We start from the raw sequence: 23,779 nt of genomic DNA, 5'->3' as shown, positions 1-23,779 counted from the left end.
ATCTGCATATGTACAACCAGTGTAAACACAAGAATTGTAAAGCTAGACCAGTATAGACCCAGAAGATGATGCAAATAAAAACTGATTGACGGTCTTTCTGTCTTACAGTCTCTGATTGACCAAGAACTGGGCACAACCAAACAGAAACAAGAAATTCTTGACCAACAGCTAAAGAATTACCAAGCTGAACTTCAAGCTGCCAGGAAGGAATGTGAAGAACAACGACAGCAGTATGAATTGGTTGAGCAAAATTTAAAATCCGAAAAAGACAATTTACACATAGAAATTAAAGATATACTTGGCAAGAATGAAGTTTTAGATGGAGATGTTCACTTCCATTCTCAAGATGCTGACCAGAAACAATTGAAAATAAAGGAATTACAAAATATAATTACCACAAAAGATGAGGAAATAGAACATTTTCAAATTTCATTAAAAGAAAAATCAAACTCTATCACAGAACTAGATCTCCTTGTGAAAAAATTATCCAGAGATTTAGATATTGCTAAAGAGGGTCAAAGTGAAAAAGGTGCTGAGTTTGAACAGAAATCCCAATCCTTAGTATCACAGATATCTGAGCTAGAGTCTGAGTTAGTCAATCAACAAAAGTCTTATTTAGGTTTACAAGAGGATTTAACTAAACTACAATCCGAGCTTCAGTCAACCAAATCTGAGTCTCAAAATTTCAAATTATTATCTAGTGAAAAAGACAATGAAATTTCCTCTTTGAAGTTACAGCTTGAAATTCTTTCGGATCATGAAAAATCCACACTTGACCAAATGAAAAATGAAAAAGACAATCAACAGCAAATAGAAAATGAAAACACCAGGTTGAAGTCAGAAATCAAACGACTTGAATCTGAACTTAATGAGTCACAAAATCTTAGTGTAAATTTAAGTGCAAAATGTGATGAATTAACTCATTTGTGTGAAACTCAAAATAAAACTGTAACTGAATTAACTAATGAATTATCTGGGGTTAAAAGTGTATGTAGTGATAGTGAAAGTGCCCTTCACGACTTAAAACTGAAATTGGAGGAATACAAACTTTCTGTGAAAAATAAGGAAACTGAAATCATATCAGTTTCTAAAAATCATCTTTCAGAAACCACACAGTTGCAATCTCAAAACGAATCATTACAAATTGACTTTTCTAACCTCCAAAGACAATTTGATAGTGAAGTGAGGGACTTAAATATTCAGCTTAGTGAAAAAGAGCAAATCTTAAATCAGTTATCAGCTTCTGTGGACTCTGAATCTTCAGTGACTAAAACTTTACTGGAAGAAAAAGATTCTAAAATCCAAACACTATCTGAAGAACTTAAACAAGGATGTGTGTACAGCGACTCTCTTTCCCAAAGTGTTGAAAAATTGGAAGCTGTTATTTCATCTAGTCAGACTGATCTACGTGAAAAGTCAGATTTGTGTTCAGAAAAGGACAGTCAAATTCTGATTCTTAATGCAGATATCCAAGAGTCTATGTTGAAAATATCAAACCAGGAATCATTAATTCAGAAGATCATCGATGAAAAATCACAGGCTATTAACAAGCTCAGCCTCATGGAACAGCACTTAGAGGAGAAAACTGTAAAGGTGAGACAACTGACTGACTCTAACACTCTTCTTTTACAGCAGTGTGATGAATTAAATATTAAAGTAACTGATTTAGAAAATATAATAAGTGTGAGTAAAAGTGACATTCTAGTCTCTAAAGAAAAAATTAGTGAATTAAACATTGAAATTTTGAATTTAACAGAACATATAAATTCCAAAGAAATTACATTAACAAGTGCTAAGAAACAATTGGATTTAGGGCAGAAAGAACTTTCTGATTTAAGTCAAAATTTTGAAAGGTCATCACAAGAAAACCAGAAACTTTGTGTTGAGTTATCAGTTAATCAAGACACCATACACAAACTTAACATGCAAATAGACACTCAGAATTACGAACTTTGTGAAATGAAAAATAAGTGTGAGAATCTTATTAGTCAGAATGCTAGTTTGAAAGAAGGGAATATGTCCAGTAAGAATGAATGTTCCATGTTGCATGAGAAACTAAGTAAACTCAATACAGTCTGTATTCAGAAGCATGAAGAAATTTCCTCTCTCAATGCAAGTCTACAGAGCATGTCTTTATTTATAGAGAAACAAAACTCAGACTCTAGTAATCAGATACAAACTCTAAAAGAACAGTTGCATGATTTCAACTCAATAATTTCTAACAAAACCACAGAGAATGAAACACTCATACAAAAAGTGGAAACTGTTAAGGAAGAATATAAAACCTTGCATGAAAGCTATCTTAACCTTGAATGTGAAATGAAAGATATGAAGTCTGTGCATGAAACAATGACAGAAAAGTTGGGAACAATATCAGTTGAATATGAAAATCTTGAATCCCTATTCAGTGAACAAGAAAACAAGCTAATTAAAAAAGACAGTTGTATTAAACAGATGGAAAAAGATAATGGGGAACAAATTGAGTGGCTGAAATCCATGTTAACTGATCAAGATAATAAAAAAAAAGAACTAGAAGCTTCTATCATAGATAAAGATGAAGCAATAAAGCAATTACAATTCAAAATTGATGTTGGTGGAAATTCTTTTCAGGAACTTAAAAAGAAGCTAGTTTTTAAGGCTGAAGAAGTTACTCAACTACAATCTGATCTCACCATCACAAAAACTGAATGCAGTCAATTAGAATCCACCATTAGTGAAAGCAAATGTAAGATTGATGAACTCCTTTCCCAATTCAATGATAAAGAACACCAATTCCAGGCCCTTTGTACTAAAAACAATGAAATGGTCGGTGAGATTAGTAAAATTACTAACAAAGTTACTGTTAAAAACAGGAATATCCAGCATTTGCAATCTGAAATTAGTTCTAAATCATATGAAATCCAGCAGTTGCTGTCCCAAGTTAACAATAAGGATAAAGCTATCAGCCACTTAGAATCTCAGATTAATGATAAAGATAATTATGTCAGACAGTTAGAATCCAATGTTAGTGACCAGAACAATAACTTCAAAAAATTGCAGGCCCAAATTCATGATAAAGATTGTGATATCCAGCTTTTGCATTCTCAAATCAGTAATAAGGCAAATGAGATCCAGAAAGTTATCTCCGAAATAATTAGTAAAGACTGTGATATTAAGCAATTGCAGTCACAAAATAGTGAAAGTAACAATGAAATACAACAGCTGGAATCTAGGATTAGTGACAAGAACAATGAGATACAACAACTGCAGTCACAAGTTAGTAACAAGAACAGTGAGTTACAGCAGCTTGAATCTCGAGTTAGTGATATAAAAGACACTATACAACATCTGGAAACTCAGGTTAGTGATAAGAATAATGAGATACAACAACTGGATACCCAAGTTGGCGTGAAAAGCAACAAGATACACCAACTGGAATCCCAGGTTAGTGATAGAGGTTATGAACTGGAACATCTTCAACAGTTAGTTACACAATACAGTAGTGACTTCAGTCGTCTACAATCAGAGCTTCAGATATCAGAGACCAGTTTGAAAGTTGCAGTAAAAGAAAATGATATCCATTTAGAGGAACTGAAGTCACTTCAAAATACAATTTCACTTAAAGATGAAGAACTACAGAAGTTAAATGCTGATTTATCTCTGAAGAATGAAGAATTCAACAGTGAAATAAGTAGGAAAGATATTTCCCTCAGTGAAGTAAAGACTGAAATGGAGAATGTAGTTACTGAACAAAATAAACAGATAGATGATTTGAAGAGTTATTACAATGATTCTACAAAAAAAATGCAAAGCTTAGAGAAATATCTGCAGTCAAAGGATCTTGAAGTGTCAGAACTAAAAAATGCAGCACAAATAAATGCTAATCAGATAGTTTTGCTCTCTGAAGAATTGATCTCAATTAATCTATGTAAGGATAGCTTCTCTAGTCAGCTAAATGTTTTAGATACAGCTTTGAAAATCAAAGAATTGGCTCTCTCATCTGCAATGAAAAAATATGACTCACTGGTATCAGAAAAATGGAATATTTTAGCTAAGCATGAAGAAGATATAGACTTATTTAAAACCAGACTTGAGGAATCCCAAAATGCTAACCAAAAAATTGAAAAGGCATTGGAAACAATGACCAGTTTAAAGGATAAATTATTACTAGAAGTATCAGCTTTAGAAGATACCTTACGCCAAAAAGACAAGGCAGTTAAAACTCTATCTGAAAGTGTGAGCTGTTTGGAACAGGAGAAAATCATTATGATGCAAAATAGCCAAATTAAGGCAGACGAATTAATATCAGAGAAACAAGAAGTATTGCTAATGAAAGAAAAAACACAGAAACTTGAAGTGTCACTTGATAATACTGAAACAGAAAAGACATTCCTTGTCCAGAATCTTCAACAGGCAATATCTGAATTACATGAAGAGAGAGCAGCTCTTCAAACAGAACTGCACTATTCCAAGGAGATTAACAAGGAATTAGATCTCCAGATTGTGATATTAACAGCAGAAATGGACAATAAAGCAATAACATTGGAACAGTTTTCCTCACAGACTGAAATTCACCTTGTAGAAAAGACAAATCTTAAAGATTCCTTGAAGAAAACGAAAATCAACATATCAAGTTTGAAAGAACAGTATCAAACACTCTTTCAAGAGAAACAAAAAATGAAAGATGATTTCAACAAAATATTGGAAGCAGATCAAGAAAGAATTAAAACTGATGAAGAGAAATTGATTACAATGGAGCAACAGTTAATTGAAAGTCTCAGTAAAACAACAGAATATAAAAATAACATTGAAACTCTTAATTCCAATACCTTACAACTCTCCTCTAAAAATATAGCTCTGCAACAAAAGTTAGAGAATCTTAATGAAGAATTTAATAAAGAATTGATGTCTAAAACTACAGAATCAGAAGTGTTGCAGAGCACAAAACAAAATTTTGAACATGCAAAGGTCAGAATTGATGATCTAATGAAGGATATTCTTTCGAAAGATATGGAAATCATTGATCTTACAGAAACTTTAGTCAATAGCCAACAAACAACAGCAGATCTTCAGGAGCAGTTGGACAAATCTAATGAAACATTGAAGGAGACTCTGAAAATGTTAGAAGCAACAGAATCCAAACTTGGAGAGAAATTAAATGAAATCCTTCAACTTAACGATATCATAAATCTAAAAGCTAGGGAGTTAGCTGAATACTCTGAAGCATTTGAGAAATCGGTAATTGACCATACATCTGAAATTGATGTTTTAACAGCAAAATTAACTACAACAGAGGCATGTCTTGAGAAAAATACTATAACCTATGAAGAAGAAATAGAAAGTTTTAGTCATAAGCTAACCAAAATGGCTACAGAAAGTGAATTCATTCAAATCAATGAGCGACAAAACTTTGAAGAAAATATTACCAAAGTTCAGAACGAAAACCAGAAATTCCAAGAATCTTTAGATGAATTACAAAAAAATTGTGATTCACTAATTGAACAAATTGGTAGTAAGGATGAGCAGATTATGCTACTGTCTTTGCAATTAGAAGAAAGGCAACAAATTGTAGTGAAGCTTGATGAGGACAAATGTACGTTATCGGAAGAATTGACAGAAGTAAAGAAGTATTTAGAGGAAGAAAGACAAACCACTGAATCACTGAGCATTAGAATATCACAACTTTCCAAAAGCATTGAAGAAACACAAAAACAATGCAAACAGCAGAGCCTCTCTTTAAGTGGAAATGAAAAGGATCTAGCAAGCATACATTCTGAACTAACTCAGAAGGAAGCTTCCATACAAGAAAAATGCACCATCATTGCAGATAAGCAGACTCTCATAAACAGATTAACAGAGAAATTGCAGAGCTTTACAGATAACAAAACTAAGTTATCGTCAGAACTTGACATTGCAAATGAACTGATTACAGAAAAACAAAAGCAGTTTAATGAACAGACTCTCCTTTTAAATGAAACTCAACAAGATCTAACAAAAGTTCAGCTGGATTTAACCAAAAAGCAAAACACCAATGACGAAAACTGTAAGATTATTAATGGTATGCACATTACGATTGCAAATTTAACAGAAAAACTTCAAACCACAAAAGATGATCTTATAACAGAAGTTGATGAAATAAGGAAGAAATATCAAGATCTTAGAGAACTCTGTGATGGCATTGAAGAGGTGAAAGCTGGCCTCGAAAACTATGTCAAATCTCTTCAAGCTGATGTAGACTCTTTAAACATCAAGTTGAATGAAGAAAAGAAACTCCATAATGACACAAAAACTGCTTGTGAAGAAAACCAAACTACCATATGCACACAGGAAAACCAAATCAGCCAGAAACAGAAATTGTTTGAAAACTTGAAAGAAGATTTGATGAAGTTAAACATCATCATTAAAGATAATAACCACCGAAATTTACTGTTAGAAGAATTGTTATTAAAGAAAACAGAGGAACTTCAGGAGTTTTCAAAAAAATATGATGATATGGATGCTGAGTTCCGAAGGGAGATTGAAGAATTGCTGATAAATGAAAGAACAAGGAATGGGATTTTATTATCAGAATTGGATGATGTAAAAGAGAAGAACTATTCACTTTTGAACAATATTTTCAAGATGGATCGTGAAAGACAGAAATTGAAGATTGATGTAAGCAGTAAAACCTTAAAAATAAGTGAAATGGCAGATGACGAACAAAAGTTACAGATACTGATTGAAGAATTAAAAAATGATGTAAAACTGAAAATGGAGCTCCTTGAAAATGCAAATGAACTTCACGTACAGGAAGAACATGACCTGTTAAGTCTTCAGTTAGATTTTGAAAAGGTAACTACTGAAAAGTTGGAGATTTCTTCCAAAGTTGAATTGTTGATGACAGATCTTAAGGCTACAAAGGAAGAACATTCCAAAACTAAGGATACTTTATCTGACAATATTGAACATCAGACGACTCTGCAGTTGCAGTTAAAAGATAAGACCATAGAAGTTAACCAATTAAAAGATAAGTATATATCTAAAGAAGTAGAAATCCAGTCTCTGAGAAAATCAGTTGAAAAAATTCAGCATGATGGCGAGGAAAAGATAGCAGATATGAAACAAAGAATAACGGGTTTAGAGGCAAGAAATATTGATTTACAAAAACAAATTGAAGATGCTTTTATTCAAGTAGAAGTAATTTCTGAGATCAACAATAAGTCAGAAATACAGATTCATTCACTTAAATCAAAAAATTGTGATCTAGTTGAATCACTGAATTCTGCTGAAATAGAATGCAACAACCTAAAGTCAGAAATAAATACCAAAGAGAAATCATTATATTCTATAACTCTTCAAATCAATGAATTCCAAAGGGAACAGAATCAACTTCAAACCAGTATATCTAAGAAAGAGAAAGAAGAAGAAGAAGCTTCTGCCACACTTGAAAAGTCTCTTGAAGAAAAGGAAACCATCATTAAAACCTTAAAAGACCAAAATGAAAGTTTGAGAGATGATGTTCGTAAACTTGATCAGGAGTCTTCAACATTAATTTCTAGTTTGAAAGAGGAAGTAGAGTCTCTAAAGTCACAGTCTGAAAATCTTCAAACAGACATTGGTAAACTGCAAAGGACAAACAGTCTGTTGATTGAAAAGAATAAAAAAACTGGGAGTTCCTATGAAATCTGCCTTAAACAACTGTCAGCATTGAAACACGAACTTGAGCAAAGTGAATTCGCTGTTACTGAATTACACAAGAATCAAAAAGAAGATGCTGAGAAAATATCTGTGTTAAAAATATCTGGAAAAGAATCAAAAATTTCTTTGGATGAACAAGAAATACTCATATTGGAACTGAAGGATAAATTGACCATACTTGAGGACAAGGGTGCTATTTCTTTACATAACAAATTAGGTGAAGTTAATCAGTTGAAATGCAGTTTAGAGGAAGAAAGAACCAGATCTAAATCACTACTGCTAGAAGTTAATAGAATGTCTGAATTAAATCAAGAAATGCATTCTGTCATGGTAGATCAAAAAACACAGCTTGGGATTCTTGATGGCCAGTTGTCTATTACCACAGATAAGCTATCATCACAACTGAGTGTTATTGCCACTCTTACAAATCAGGTAAACAATTATCAGGTAAAACTAGCTGACAAAGGTGCAATTTTGACAGAGGTAACAAATGAAATGGAGCTTATTGAGCAGACCTGTTATGAACTAAGCCAGGAACTGACAGATCTAAGACAAGAAAAGGAAAACCTCATGAATAGGCTAAAGTTGTTAGAAAATGAGAATAGAGAGAAATCTACAACATTATCTGAGCTCAGAGATAAGATTGCGGATTTAAAATTGGAAAGATGTGACAAAGAAGAAACTTACGTTCAGAAAATAGAATCTTTAAACAATACCATAGAAAAATATGAGGAAGACAAGACTAAGTTGAAAACATTACTGGAGAAAGCAAAATCAGAAAATCAGTTACTTGAACAAGCCAAAGAAATTATTTTAGCAAAACTAAATCATATTACTCAAGACATCGATAAAATGCAGTCTATTGTTGATGATACCAATAAAAGCAAAGAAAATCTCTCATCCCAGCTTATGATGTTAGAACAACAACTCACAGAAGCTCAAACAGAAGAAGGGAATAAAAACCATGAAATAGAGATGTTGGTGAAGGAATTGGAAGAATTAAGATTGTGTGAAAAAACCTTAAAAGAAAAAATGGAATTTTTGAAATCAGATCTCCATACTTTTGAAAATGAGAAAGAAAGACTTCTATCTGAGAATAATTCTCTAGTTTCTTCTTTAAAATTGAAAATGACTGAAATGGATGAAGAAAAGCAGGACCTAGAACAAGTACTTAAGGAAAAGAACATTGAGATACAGTGCTTCAAAGATACTAAGGATCAGTTGACCTTCGAATTACACAAAAATCAAAGCATTGTGAAAGAAAAAGAGGATGTTCTACAAAGATTTCATTCCGAATTCAGTGAAGCAGAGAAAGCAAACCAGGTGTCAATGAGTCAAATGGATACCGAAATCCAACAGTTGTCAGAAAAAATAGAAGTAAAAACACTGATAGAAGAACAAATCAGGACTCAATTGGAGTTAACTATACATGAATTGGAGGAAGAAAAGAAAATCAACACTCAAACTTTGGAAAAATTAGTAGAAAGAGAAGATCAACTTTCTATCATAGTTTCAGACATGGAAGGGGTGAGGTCTGCTTTAGATTCTATGTCCTCAGCCATGATTCATAATTTACATAAATTTGTTATCATTCAAAGAGAATCAGAAGATAAAAGGTTAAAAGTTGAAGAATATGAATCAACAATGACCAATATTACCATTAAGTGTAAAGAGCTTGAAGTAGAAAAGGATGCTAAAATTCAGGTTTTAATTACTGAAATAGAGGATCTTGCATCCAAAAATCTATCTCTACAGTCTTTAGTCATCAGTATTCAGGAAAATCAAAATGTTGACGAAGAGGATTTGATTAAAGAGATTGAAAAAAATAAGTTATCTGAAGATAACCTTAATTCCAAATTGGTGCAACAGCAGATTAAGGAACAGGAAAGGATTAATAGCCTACAAACAGCTATTAACGAGAAAGATATCCAGCATAAGGCTTTGATGGACACAAACTACGATTTGAAGACTAGGATGGATGGATTGATTAAGAACCACAAAGACATGACAGATATGTATGAAAATGAAATTCAAGATGCCATTAGTAAACTGGAGCTAAAAAATGAAGAATTGATAACCATGGACCAGAAGTTATCAGGCATAACAGTTAGCTTCAGTAATCAACTAGATGAAGCCAATCAAACAAATTTGGAAATGACATCTTTAATTACGAAACAGCATCTCCAGCTTGACATATTTCAAGAAGCCTTAAATGAAAATCTTCAAAAAGAAGTATCACTGTGTTCTGCTGTTGGAAAGGTTTTAAAAGATTTCATAATCACAAATCAAAAACTGGGGAAAGCTGAAGCAGATCTTCATGAAGCTAAAATAAACTATGAATATATGTCACAACAGTTTCATAAATCCACTATAGAGTTGCCAAATGAACGAGATTTCGTTAAAAGTGCCTTAGATGAAGGGAACTCCATAGCTGTAAAGCGTTATGATGAACTTTACGAGAAATACCAAGCTGTCCAACTTCATATGCAAGAAAAAGATTCTGTGTTAAATGACCATGCTCAGGAATTACAGTGCCTCAGAAGAAATGAAGTTGTATTGATTGAAGAGAAGAGCTTACTCAGTGATGATTTACAGAAGATCAAATCTGAGTTTGAAAAAATTCAGTTACAGAGAAATAGTTTAGAAAGTGAACTGGCAGCCTTAAAGTTTCAAGTCAATACTGATTCCATGACCTACAAAGAAATTCGATTGACAACTGCTGGCAAAATCGAAGAATCTGAAAATGTGATTGATTCCTTAAAGAAAATGCTGGAAGAAATGAAACAGTCAGTTGAAGGGAAGAACAAAGTCATTGATCAATTATCTTGTTTGATGAAAGAAAAAGAGGATAGTTTAAGTGTTTCTGGGAACTGGTTTATTGAGTGTCAAACTAAATTAACTGAGAGTGAAAGTGAAAATAAACAATTACAAGAGAAAATAGCCTTGGCACTTGGCCAAATTAACAAATTAACTTATAGGGAACAAAACTTATATAGTGAATTAAACAATAGTTCCGAAAAAAGTCAGCATTATTTAGAACAAATAAACAAACTCACTGAAATCGGTAATACAAATGCCCATGAACTAGATACCTTGAAAAGTAACATGCAGTCATTAAGTGAAGAAAAGGTTTATTTAGAAGAACAGTTAAGTGACGCTTTACTTAATCTTGATGATATGAAAGAACAAAATACCACTTTGATGCATACTTTGCAGGTTTCAAAGGAAGAATTATTTGATCTACAAACATCCAAAAATCAACTACTTGAATTAAATTCCCTCAACGAAAATCTTACCTCTCAATTAACCCATCTTGAAACACAATTCAAACATTTACAAGAACGTAGTTCACAATATGAAGATAAAATCATCCATCTAGAAGAAGAAAACTGTTCATTGAAAGAAACAGTTAAAGCAGATGACATACATGAACCTGTGAACAATAATCAAGCTGATGGAAGGAGTGCTTCACTTGTAGAAACAGTAACTGCTGGAAAGGTTATTACACTCCAAGCAGCTAACACAGTAAATGAGGGAGGTAAAATGCCAAAAATTAACTTGAAGAAGGATGCCAAAATATTGTCACAATGCCGCAAGATTCAAGAGTTAGAGTCCAAGCTGATATCATCCAAGCAGACTGCAACAACAACAAGATCATTTGAGCAAAGTGTCAGCACTTCATCATTTGATTCTATAGATTCTGTGACTTCTGAAGTTGTTAAATTAAAGAAAATGTTAAAAAAGAAAGAAGCCAGAATCACCGTGTTAAATAACCAACTGAGTGAGCTGCAAACAAATCTCATGGACCAACAACCTACTGATAATACTTTGCAACAAACAACTGACTTTTTACAACTAGATGATGCTAATGCTAAGCTTTTTGTTGAACAGGAAAGAAGAGATGTCTTGGAAAAGCAGTTAGCAAGTTTATCAACAGAAAGATCAGATCTAGTCATACAATTAGATGAATTACCAGGTCTGCGAAGTATGGTTCAAGAAAATCAAACGGTTATCAGTGACATGAAGAAGCTGAACTCGCAGTTAGTTGCACAGAATAAAGAATTAATGAAGTCAGTAGATTCAGGACAAAAGACCGCAGAAACCGATTTAGCATTTAATAAACACCTTAAAAATATGTTAATTGAGAAAAGTTCTAAACTGGTCGAGAAAATTGAAGATACTGATGATGCTGCACAAAAACACTTGGAAACAGAGAAGAAATATTTACAACTCCTTGCTACAAAAGACAGTGAAATAGAATTATTAAAGCAAGAAGTAATGAAAATGACACAAGCAGTGATAGACAAAGAATCCAGTACCCAAGCAATTCAATCAGAAATTGACTACTATAACCTACATCTATCAAATTTGCAGCAAGAAATATTTAGCAAAGGTGATGCGTATGCTGAACAACTTACTAGTCTTAATGGTGACATATTTACATTTATGAGAAATCTCATCAACATACCAAAGATAGTCATAAAAGAAATACCGGACAATTTCCCTGAAAGTGCAGATGTAGAAATTAAAGACACAAATCATCTTAAAAGCAGATTATTGTCTTTGGAAGCTGAAAATCAGCACTTAAATGAGATGGTACAGAAGTCTCAAATCCAATTGCAGTATGAAAAAGATCTTGCTCAGTCCATGGCCACAAGGTACAAGGAAGAAGTCAAAGAGATTTCAGAATTAAGAACCCAGGTTTACAAATTGCGCAAAAAATCTGTGGAAGCTGATACAATAGAAGAAGAAGATGATGAAAGTTCAACTGTTGGCAGCACTGAACAAACAGGTCAATATGAAAGAGAGAAGATTGCCAGATTAACTGAAAAATTACACCAAACTGAGGAACGTATAGAATTTATAATTGGTGAAAAGAAGGACTTAGAACTGGAACTTGATGACCTTATAGATGAACTTCATAGAAAAGATGATATGCTCTTTCAGACAAAAGAAGAACTCAATTCAAGTTGTAACTTCATAGATGATTTGGAAGCAGATATAAGTTTGAGAGATGAAGAAATATTAGCCTTGAAAGATATTATGTCTAAAACACAAGCTGATATGTTTCATATGCGTGAGGAGCTTGACCATAAGGAAAACCTTCTCGAAACAATGTCTCCACTTCCACCTTTAAGGGCTCAAAGTTTGGATGGTCTTGATGAGGTCTCCAAACTGCAAAAGCTGCTGAAAAAGAAAGATGCTAAAATCCTGGTACTTAACAAGAAAGTAGAAACCCTAACAAGGCCACAATCAAGTACAAACATTCCAGATATGGTGGATGGTAAAGAAGTTAGTCTAAATTTACACAAAGAAGTAGAGTCACTTAAGAAACTTCTTGAAGAGAAAGACTTACAGGTTAGAAAACTTGAGTCCCAAAAAGCTTTATTGGGAGAAGCAGCAATACAAACTAGTGAAGTTGCCAAGTTACGGAAATTAATCAAGATTCGGGATGCTAAGATATTGGTGTTACGTAGAAAATTAGATGAAGTGACTTCCTCAGGTGACAACTCCCTAGGTACATCATCAACAACAGACTCATTAGGGTTGGAAACAACCAGTTCAAGTAATGTTGATGCATTGAGAAATATGTATACCACTGACATATACCAAAAAGATCAACAGATACAGGAAATGACAAAATGCATTGCAGACCTGCAAAGCAATCTTAGTTATCATCAACAAACATTGTTTGAAAAAGAAAATGAGTTGGTAATTGTTGTAAATAAACTAAAGGAAGCAGAAAAAGCTCATGCCTGCATGACCACAGAACAGAGCAATTTCAGTGACATTCTTAGCCAAAAAGATCATGAATTGGATATTTTAAACCAGAAATGGATAATGGCTAAGCAGAATTTGGAAGAGTCCTATACCGAACAGGATACCAGCTACAACCATTATCAACTCTTGGAAACAGAAAAAGTTGAATTAGAATCACAGATAATAGAAATGAAAAAACATCATTGTGAAATGTCTGCCTATTCAGAAGGGCTGTGGAACGAACTTGGTGAATTGAAATTGACGTATGAGACTCTGTTATCTGAAAAAGAAGATCTTGAAATCCAAGTTGAGAACCTTACAAAAGAAAATGATGTTGCTAAAACTAAATTGGAAACACTGCAAGACACCATTAGAATATTAAGAGCCGAGAAGGAAAAAAATGATTTAGAACTCCATCAAATGAAAGAAGATTATGAATATGAAACCTCTGACAGCCAGTCGAAAGCAGAAAAAATAATAGAACTTGAAAATCAGATAATAAAGATTGAAGAGGATTCCAACAACTTGAAGCAAGCTTTGTCAGAAAAAAATGTTATTATCGAACAGTTAGTTGATAAGATGCACAAAGAGCAAGAGGAGAGATACAACCTGTCAACGACCGATCAACAGAAAATAGATAAACTTCAAACAGAGCTAGACCATGCACTTTCCAAGATGGAAGATTTAACTGAAACATGTTTTATACAGAAATCAAATTTGGAGTCAAGTAAGCATCTTCTTCAGGATAAAGAAGTTCTAATTGAGCAACTTCAACATAAAGAATTTGACACCCAAAGTATAGCAGATCTCCAGGAAGCTTTGGATAAGAAAGAAACTCATATCATTCAGCTGTCACAGGAAACTGAATGCCTCCAACAAGTTCTTGACATGAAACGAAGTGAATTAGATGAGTTAACAAAAAACTTTAGAGTAATAGACCAAGAAAATTTAAGTTTGAAAGTAGAAGGTCAGAGCACCGAGAAAGAAATATCTAGGCTGAAATTGTGTAATTATGACTTAGAATATCAACTGGCCAACATCAATCAAGAACTGCAGCAGGCAAAGGATACCCAGTTAGAGAAGGATTGGACTCTCCATGATTCACAAAAAGAAATTCAGTTATTAAAGCAAGGATTATCAGCTGACCAGAATTTAAAAGTAATTCAACTACAAGAAGAGGTTGACATGAAAGACGGACAGATAGCAGCACATAGCATTCTACTAAACCAACTTCAAGCCAATCTGCACTCTTTGAATTCTACACTTCAAGATAAAGAAAATTCTATCACCATTCTTACTCAAGAGAAAGAAAATATTTTGATGGAAAGCAAAGCTTGGAAAGAAAATGGAGAACATTTGAATTCTATCCTTAAACTTAAAGATAAAGACATCCAGGATCTACACAAGAAAGTTAATGAGATGACAGAATATGATAACGAAATGGAAAGTGAATTGAAAAACTTTTATACAAAAGAACAAGATTATATTAAAAAAACTCAGGAACAATCTGAGCTGATCAAAGAATTGCATTCCAAACTCGGTGATGTTGAATCTGAAAGAAAATCCCAGCTAGACATTATATCAATCCTAAATACACAAATTTTGGACTTAAATGAACAGTTGAAGTTAAAAGACAATCCATCCAATTATAGTAAGGAACTGTCCCAATTACAAAATAACCTGAAAAAAAGGGATGCCAAGATTTTGAATTTAAATAAAAAACTGAAAGAGACTCAAGAAAAGCTTGATAGAGTCGAAAAGGAACTTGATAGCATCCAGTTAAAAAGTAGGACAGAAACCAAAGAAGCCTTTGTTCATGAGCCTTTAATGGATATGAAAGTTACTGAAGAACTAATGGTAGGCACTGAAAATATGGAAACAGCTGCTAATCCAAAACTGTATAATGAAGCCTGGCAGTCTCATCTACATGAAGAGCAGATATCACTAATGAAAGTGCAGATTAAGGACCTTAAAACAGAAGTTGAAAAAGCCAAAGCAACGCTTGATGTGAGAAATGGGCAGGTTCAAGAACTGAATGTCTTGAGAACCAATCTGACAAGCAGTGCTCAAAATGATATTACTAGGTTACATGATGAGATTAAAACTTTAAATGAAGCTACTATGCATAACAATCAGAAGATGGAGTCCATGTCCCAGGCTTATGATCATCTACAGAATGAAGTTCATTCTTACCAAATAGATATTGAAAACAAAAGCAGTCAAATTCAAGATCTCACAACATCAATCTTACAGAAAGAACAAAATGTAAGAACAAAATCTAGTTGGCTAGCTTTACAATATATATACTCTTAATTTAACATCATGCATTATCAATATGGAATTGGTTGAAATGAACAATTACTATTTCAAATACATTTATCCTTTTACTTACATGTAGATTATATATTGGTTAACATCATAAATTTATCACATATTAACATAGGTTAAGGCCCGCTTTCCATGTATGCGTTTCCGTAAACAAAAAAGTCAGTCTAATGCAAATGTAATGGGACCATTTCCATGTAAACAATCATCCAGCAAAAAAACAAATGTTGCTTGATGATCTACTTTTCCGCAGCATTTTTTCTCACGTGAAGTGTGCAGATGCATGCCCAAGCATTATTATTATTATAAAAAGATGGCAACTGAAAGTAAACAATGTCAGTCTCCATGCTGTAAAGGCAAATCTTCACTTATGATGTGGTTTATGTGGGATTCCCAAAACCTTTCAGACATTTTCTCTACATATAAATACAAAAAATCGTGTGCGGAAACATGTACATAGAAAGTAGGCTTTACTTATTATATCATTATCAATTACGTGAATGTTCTTTATTGCTTCTTTCTAAACACCAATATGACATTATTTTATTAATAATAAATAGTGCTTAATTTCTTTCTTCCATTTTTATATGCCCACATGGAAATGTGGTCGTATTTTGTCGTCGCCCCCGTCCGTCTGTCGGTCGGTCCGTCCACAATTTCTTGTGAACGCTCTAACTCCACAAAAGTTATTATTCGATTGTTTTAAAATTAATATATGTGGTTTAAATTAGTGAGATGAAGAATCCTATTGCATTTCAGCAATTTCCGTTTATTATGTCTAGAGTTATGGCCCTTGTTTCACTTTATTGAACCTTATCTGCCGATCTGTATGAAATTTACATGCATCATTTAAATTAGTTTAGAGTAGAATCCTATTAAATTTCAGCAATTTCCATTAATTACTTCTAGAGTTATGGCCCTTGTTTGACTTTGTTGTACTTTGTGAACGCTCTAACCTCTAAAGTTATCTGCCGATCTGTATAAAATTTATTGCATTTAGAATTATGGCTCGTTTCCCTTTATTGAACCTTGTGAACGCTCTAACCCCAAAAGTTATCATCCGATCTTTGTGAAATTTATATGCATTATTTAAATTAGTGAAACCAGGAAGCCTATTGAATTTCATCAATTTACAATAATTACTTCTAGGGTTATGGCCCTTGTTTCACTTTGTTCAACCTTGTTAATACTCGATTGATGAAAGTTATTATCTGATATGTATGAAATTTATTATGCATCATTTAAATTTGTGTAACAGAGGTCTATTGACTTTCAGCAATTTCCGTCAATAATTTCTAGAGTTATGGCGATTGTGAACCTTGTGAACGTTTGAATGACAAAAGTGATCATCTGATCTGTATGAAATTAATATGCATTATTTAAATTAGTAAAACGAAAAAGTCTGTCGAATTTCAACAATTTTTGTAGATTACTTCCAGAGTTGAGACCCTTGTTTCAGTTTGTAGAACCTTGTGAACCCTGAAACAGCAAAAATTATAATCTGATCTGTGTGGAACTGTCTTGTAAAGTCCCACAATTACCTACAAAGGAATAAATATGCGACAACCCTTGTCGACCGCTCGGATGATTTAGCTGCTGTGAGCATATGTTTCGTTGCCTGGCAACCTATTTTTAATGAAATGACTAACATATATGTATATGCAACACACAGAAAAACATGTATTTGCTATAGTATTATAGATAAAAAATCAATAGCTGACCTATTTAAATATTAAAAAGTAAGTTTGGTAACATCTGCTGCATCTGTTATATTATATTCTTTTCCAAGCAAACACAAAATTAAGCAGTGGAATAAATTTGCAAGTATGATATACAAATATTAATTAATGCCTGTTGACTATTTTTGTAATGAAAAAGCACAAAGTTTCAGTTTCTTCAAAAATTTTACCTAGTCTGTTATTTTGCTTACTATCATTTCAGGTTCAACAACTAACTGAGACTATAACAGAGATGAACTCACAAATACAAAATTATGTCCAATCCTCACAAGAACAGTTGAAGTATAAAGATGAGGACCAAACTGTATGGTCAGACCGAATTGCATTCTTAGAAAAACAAAACAAAAGCCTTTCAGAACAGCTTCAAGACCAGGAAAACAGTAAAGTTACAATTGAAGAAAAAATGATTCATCTTATGCAGGAAATTACAGTTTATCAGGATTCCTTGTCTTCCTTACAATCTCAACTTATACAATCATCAGGTGAACTGGATAAATCTAAAGAATTACAACAGGAACACCAGCTTAAGATTGGAGCACTTGAAAAATCCCTGCAGACTACTTTATCAGACCAGGAATCTGAAAAGTCCCTTAAAGAGAGTCTTCAATCTCAGTTAGATTCTGCAAATAGGAAGCTTGAAGCTGAATCAGAAAAATCTAAGGAACTCCTAGAATACCCTCTCAAAGCTGAAACTCTTGAGCAGTCATTGCAGATATCTTTATCTGTCCAAGAAACTCAAAGGTCTGAAATAGAAAGTCTTCATTCACAGTTAAACACTACCAACAATATACTTGAGCAACTTCAAGGAAATTCATCAGAAAAAGAGAAAGAAATGTTAGACATGATACAGCTGTTAAATCAACAATTACAAACGAATGCAGGTGAATTGATAGAAATTCAATCCAGACTTGACGAGTCACAAAAGTCTCTACGGGAATCAGTTGTAGCAATTAAAAAGAAAGATGACAAAATATTATCACTGCTTGGAAATTTTCAGGAAATGGAAGATCGATTAACCCAGCTTTCTGATGTGGATGAGCAGATGGGTTTGATCACTCAAGAACTCAATGGTGCAAAGATGGAACTTGAAAATAAAACGAAACAACTTGAAGAAAAAACTCTTACCTTGAAAAAAGCTATAGCAACTGTTAAAAAACTCAAATCCCAACTAAAAAATTCTGAGGAAAAAATAGCAGAAATGGAAAATTCTTTAAGTGCAGAAAATCAAAATAATGAGCAACTTGAATTAGGTGTAGAACAGACAGTGACAGAACTTGAAGAACAGCGATTGTCATTGAAGAGTTTGAAAGAAACAACTGAATCATCAGGATGCGAAGATATAGGTGAAGTACAAAAACAGTTACAGTCCTATGCTGAATATTGTCAGCAGTTGCAAGAACAGGTTCAGCAACTTACAGATGCTACGTACACCTCAGAACAGCAGTTAAAAGAGAAACAAACTGAAATAGATGTGCTAAAAGGCGAATCAACAAACTTAAAATTAGAGATCCAGGAACTGAAATTGGTGTATGAAAGATTACAGGCAGATATGTCTGTACAGAAAAAAGTTGAAGAAGGTTATAACTCAACTTTATACCAGAAAGATGAGTATATCAAAGAGCTGAAGAAACAAGTTGAACAGATAGATTCTGGATATAAAACTCTTCAAGAGCAGTATTCTGAGAAAGAAGAATATCAGCTTGAATTAACTAGCGAAAAAGAGAGGATGGTGATATTAAGCAACGAGTCAGTCGATGCAAAACTGCAGGAAGTTGAGAAGTTGAATGATCATATAAACAAACTTCAGCAAGAGCAAGATGCTCAGGAAAAAGAAAAGCAAGAGATGTCACATAAATTGGAAATGGCTTATCTAGATCTGCAAAGGCTACAAAACATCCATGATAAAGATTTTCAAGAAAACAATGATTTGGAGATTAAATTGCAAGATTTAGAAAATGAAATAAAACAAATCCAAACAGCGAAAGATGAAGAAATTAGTGTCTATGTTGAAAGCTTAAACACTTTACAACAAAAACTTATTGAGAAGGAGGAGCTGTTACAAGGGACAGTGAAGAAGCTTAAAGACACAATGCAAGCAGCGGGTTCTGATGGCACAGAGCTCAAAACAAAGACCATTGACTATGAAAATCGTATTACATCCTTAATGGAAGAAAATAAGTTATTGAAATCAGAAATTGAAAATAATGAACAGATTCAATCGTTAGGGCAAGTAACAGCTTTAGAAGATGTTGAGGTCATCAAAGAAGATAACTCCCGATTAAAACAGTCTCTTACAGAAACAACCATGGAATATGAAAGTTTGAAATTAAAGTATGAAGAAATTGATTTTGAGAAGTCGAGAGTTGAAAAGTTGAATAGTCAGTTACAAGAGGAGAAAACTTTGATCAAAGAAGAGTTTCAGATGCAACTGGAAATAGTAGAAAATTTACAACATTTGTTAAAGGAAACCCAAATTTCCACAGAAGAATGGCAGACACAGAATAATCAGTTAACATCCAGTTTAGAAGAATTGAAGGCTGAGAAGGTAACATTGAGCACTGAGATTGAAACTTTACAAGGACAGTGTGAAGGACTGGAACAGATCATTGCAACAGCTAGACTTCATGAAACAGAAATACAGGATAGACTTTCTCAATATCTGACAGAAATAGAAAAATTAACTAATCATGGCAAATTGCTTCAAGAGAAGATTGATGAATTGGAGGCTTGTAAAAACCCAAATGCAAAAGAACAGCAGAAAGAAATTAATTATGTTGAAAGGATTGAATCTCCAATGGTTCGAGAAAGGTTACAGCAGACTACTGCTCCTGTTGTAGTCTCTTCTCCATCTGACACATGGTCTGAGAAGTTAAAAAAATCAGAAGCTAAATGTGCTGCTTTAGAAGATGAAAATAGGCATGTGAAGGGTAAGCTACAAATTGCTGAAGTCAAGTGCGAAAAAATGCTACATAAACTGAAGGCCTTTAAGGATAAAAATGATAAATTGATGTTGGAAATTGAATCCTTGAAAAACAGCCAGCCATTATCTGGAACATTTGATGAAGTCAAAGAAAAACTTAAAAGAAAAGAAGAAGAATACAATATTATTCTAAATGAGAATTCGGCGCTCAAGATATCAGCAGAAGATCTGAACAGGCAAATTAATACTTTACAGCAGACCTTTGATACCAGATCAGCATATACTGAAGAATCCTTGATGATAGAAAAGGAACATTCAGAACAGCATACTCAAACCCTTCAAGCTAAAATACATGAAATGAATACCACCAACGAGGAACTGTTAAGAGAAAATTCATATCTTAAAAACACACTGGAAACAGCTGATAAAGAACTAATGGCAATGCAGAAGAATAACAAAGAATTGCTGGTTCAGAATGAAACATTTTTGTTGAATAACGAAACTCTGAACCACAAATTAAAAGATCAAGTAGATATGATAGAAGCTTTAAAAGGTAAACTTCAGCAAGCAAAAGATGAACTTGACAGATCAGAAGCCATTCGATCTGAATTAACAGAACAGAAATCTCTCGTTGATCAGTCGATAACTGAATTGAATGAAAGTTACTTCAATGATTCTCAAACATTGAGAAATAAACTTGAAAGTCTTCACCAGCATTATGGCATGTTGGAAACAGATAATCAGGAATTTCTGATATTGACTGATGAACTAAGGGAAGCTGTTAGAAATCTGAAGAGAGAGAATGAAGAAAAAACTTTCCTGCTTAGCAAATTACAAGAAGACTCTTTGGAGAAAAGTGTATCAAATACCAAAGGGATGGAAATGCAGATACATCTGTTAGAAAGAGATAGGGATGAACTTATAAAAGAAATTCAGACAACTAGGGTTCAGTTAGATCAAGTTAAAGAAGAAAGAAATGAATTAGCCCAAGAGGTTGAAAAATTCAGAACTCAAGTGAAAGATCAAGAAAAGGTGCATAGTCGAATTGTAGAACTGGAATCTGAAAGAGATGAACTTATGGAAGAGATGGAAGGGCTTAGAGAAGATATGTTAGTGTCAAGAAGAGGAAAACAGACCAGCAAGGAAGAAATTGAAGGTCTAAAAAGAAAAATTGAATCTCTTGAAACAGAAAGGGATGCAATTGGAACCTACCAAACAGAAATGAAGTCACTTTATTCTGAAAATCAAAATCTTAAAGAACGAATTGATGGTTTAAACTGGAAACTTGAAGAATCGTCGGCATTTGAAGAAGAACTTGAAGAAGTCCAAGCCCAACTCATGAACTTGCAAAAGGAAAAGGCAGCTGAACAGACTACTTCATTTGAATCTATGTCATTAAAGACTCAAGAATCAGAAAATCTGTGTCAAGAAATCGAGTTGATGCGTGTTGATTTAGAGAAGAGAGATATCCTTATAGAAAACCTGAAATCCGAAGTTGATGAAATGCATGACAAGATTCAAGTTTTATTAGAAATTGAAAATCAAAATAAAGCACTCCATGTTGAATTGAAACAATCAAGATTAATGGTGGACAATCTGAAATCTGAAAAAAATGAAATGCATGACAAGTGTCAAGTGTTAACAGAAGTTGAAAATCAAAATAAAGCACTCCAAGGTCAATTAGAACAATCCATATTAATGGTGGAAAATTTGAAATCTGAGATGGTTGAAAAGCATGGTATGCGCCAAGTTTTAACAGAAGTTGAGAGTCAAAATAAAACACTCAATTTTGAATTAGAACAATCAAGATTAACCGTGGACAAATGTAATAGACAGATAGGAGAGCTGAGCATTAGACTCCAGTCTTTGGATACTCTAGAGGTAGAGTTCAGTGAGTTAAATGAACAGTACAACAAATCACTCAATGACAATAACAACATGGCCAAACAAATAGAAGAGCTCCATGACCAACTCCAGCAAATGAATAGCATGGAAAAAGAGATTAGCCTTACAGTTGAACAAAAAGACCATTTTGCACGAGAAAAAGATACTCTACAACAACGTGTTAATGATTTAGAAAGTTTGGGTAGTAGTGTAACTGATGAAAATGCTCAATTGAAACAAGAACTGGCAGAAGTGAAAAGTTCCGTCCAACAGCTAACTTTTGAGGCCAAGTCATTGAAGTCCCAGTTAGAGATTGCTTCTTCTAGCGGAGATCAAATGAGTAAATTCCAGTCGGAGTATGATGAATTACTACAACAGTTTAACCAGGCTATAGAACAGAAGAATAAATCATTAGTAGACTTGAATCAAGCACACTATAATCATGAAAGACGAGAACAAAGATGTCAACAACTTGCCATGCAGGTAAAATTTTCTTTTGTAAATCTTTATCATTTTTCATGTCACTTATATAGTTTCTTTTTAATTAAGCAGTCTATTTAAAGTAGATGTCTATTTGGAAATTATAGCTTGAATTTTGTGCTTCATTTCAGTTTTATCCACTAACTTTTCCCAAAATGTATTGAAATGTCCTTGTTTGTACTCTGGTAGCAAATAAGAAGCCTCTTTTATTTGGTTAAATGAACTAATCTCTCGAAGATTTTATTGACTGTCAAATCAAATTCAGTGGTAATGTTATACTAATTTCAGAGGCCCAGAATATGATAATTGTTTCTACATATTAAAGATACATTATGGGAAATTTTAATAGAGAGTTGGCCATTCTTGCTAATACAGTTCAAAAATAGATGATGAAAGAAGAATATATTGAAAATTTCAGTCAAATTACTTGATTCTGAAAAAAGTTATCATCATTGTAATTTTTGACTAGAAATAGGAGTCAACTTTCTCTTCACCGTCTCCGAGAATGGCCGATCGTTTGATTGACAGGCGTTAACTCCACCTACATAATCTCGATTATCAAGTAACGTTTTCAATGAATGTGGTACCGTTGGCCTATTCGGTTTGAGACGGGGTTGCAATTCAATTCGTATCACATTTATTTTTACTACAAATTAAAAATAAGACTTTAATATATAGATAAGAAGCGAAAGTTTGAAAGGAATGGACCAAATCAATGAGGCATAATTATAGCCGACTTCTTGTTAGCCTGCATGTACTCTTGTACTGTAACTGGTAGGCCTACGTAACTCCCGAAGCAGACAAATAGGAAACAATGATCCAATGGGGCTGCAATTCAACTGGGGTGATGTTAGCTGCGATGTTAGCTGCGATGTTTATCAATTTCAATAATTTTTCTGTAAATGCAAGTGACAAAAGAGCGTATAATACCGACATCCAAACTCTCATTTTAACCACAACTAAACATAATATCGAGGCCGTATATATCGAACTTTCAATCAAATTGACTGACATG

The 23,779-nt window shown here is 33.4% G+C and overlaps 1 protein-coding gene across 4 annotated transcripts in view; it reads left to right on the top strand.

The window, feature by feature from the left end:
* The window catches only part of LOC126809853 (repetitive organellar protein), a 74,750-nt gene that overhangs the window by 40,644 nt on the left and 10,327 nt on the right, over positions 1 to 23,779 (top strand). For 2 of the 4 annotated variants that reach the window (XM_050534667.2, XM_050534666.2), the window contains exons 13-14: positions 109 to 15,681; positions 17,683 to 22,767. In XM_050534667.2, the coding sequence (XP_050390624.1) occupies positions 109 to 15,681; positions 17,683 to 22,767 (20,658 nt within the window). The remainder of the gene's footprint in view (positions 1 to 108; positions 15,682 to 17,682; positions 22,768 to 23,779) is intronic. The other 2 variants (XM_050534669.2, XM_050534670.2) reach the window with 2 other exon arrangements.

The sequence above is a fragment of the Patella vulgata genome, chromosome 2 (assembly GCF_932274485.2).
Source record: "Patella vulgata chromosome 2, xgPatVulg1.2, whole genome shotgun sequence".
Lineage (NCBI taxonomy): Eukaryota > Metazoa > Mollusca > Gastropoda > Patellidae > Patella > Patella vulgata.
Note: the sequence above shows the minus strand (reverse complement) of the source record. Positions and strands in the feature narration are given on the sequence as shown.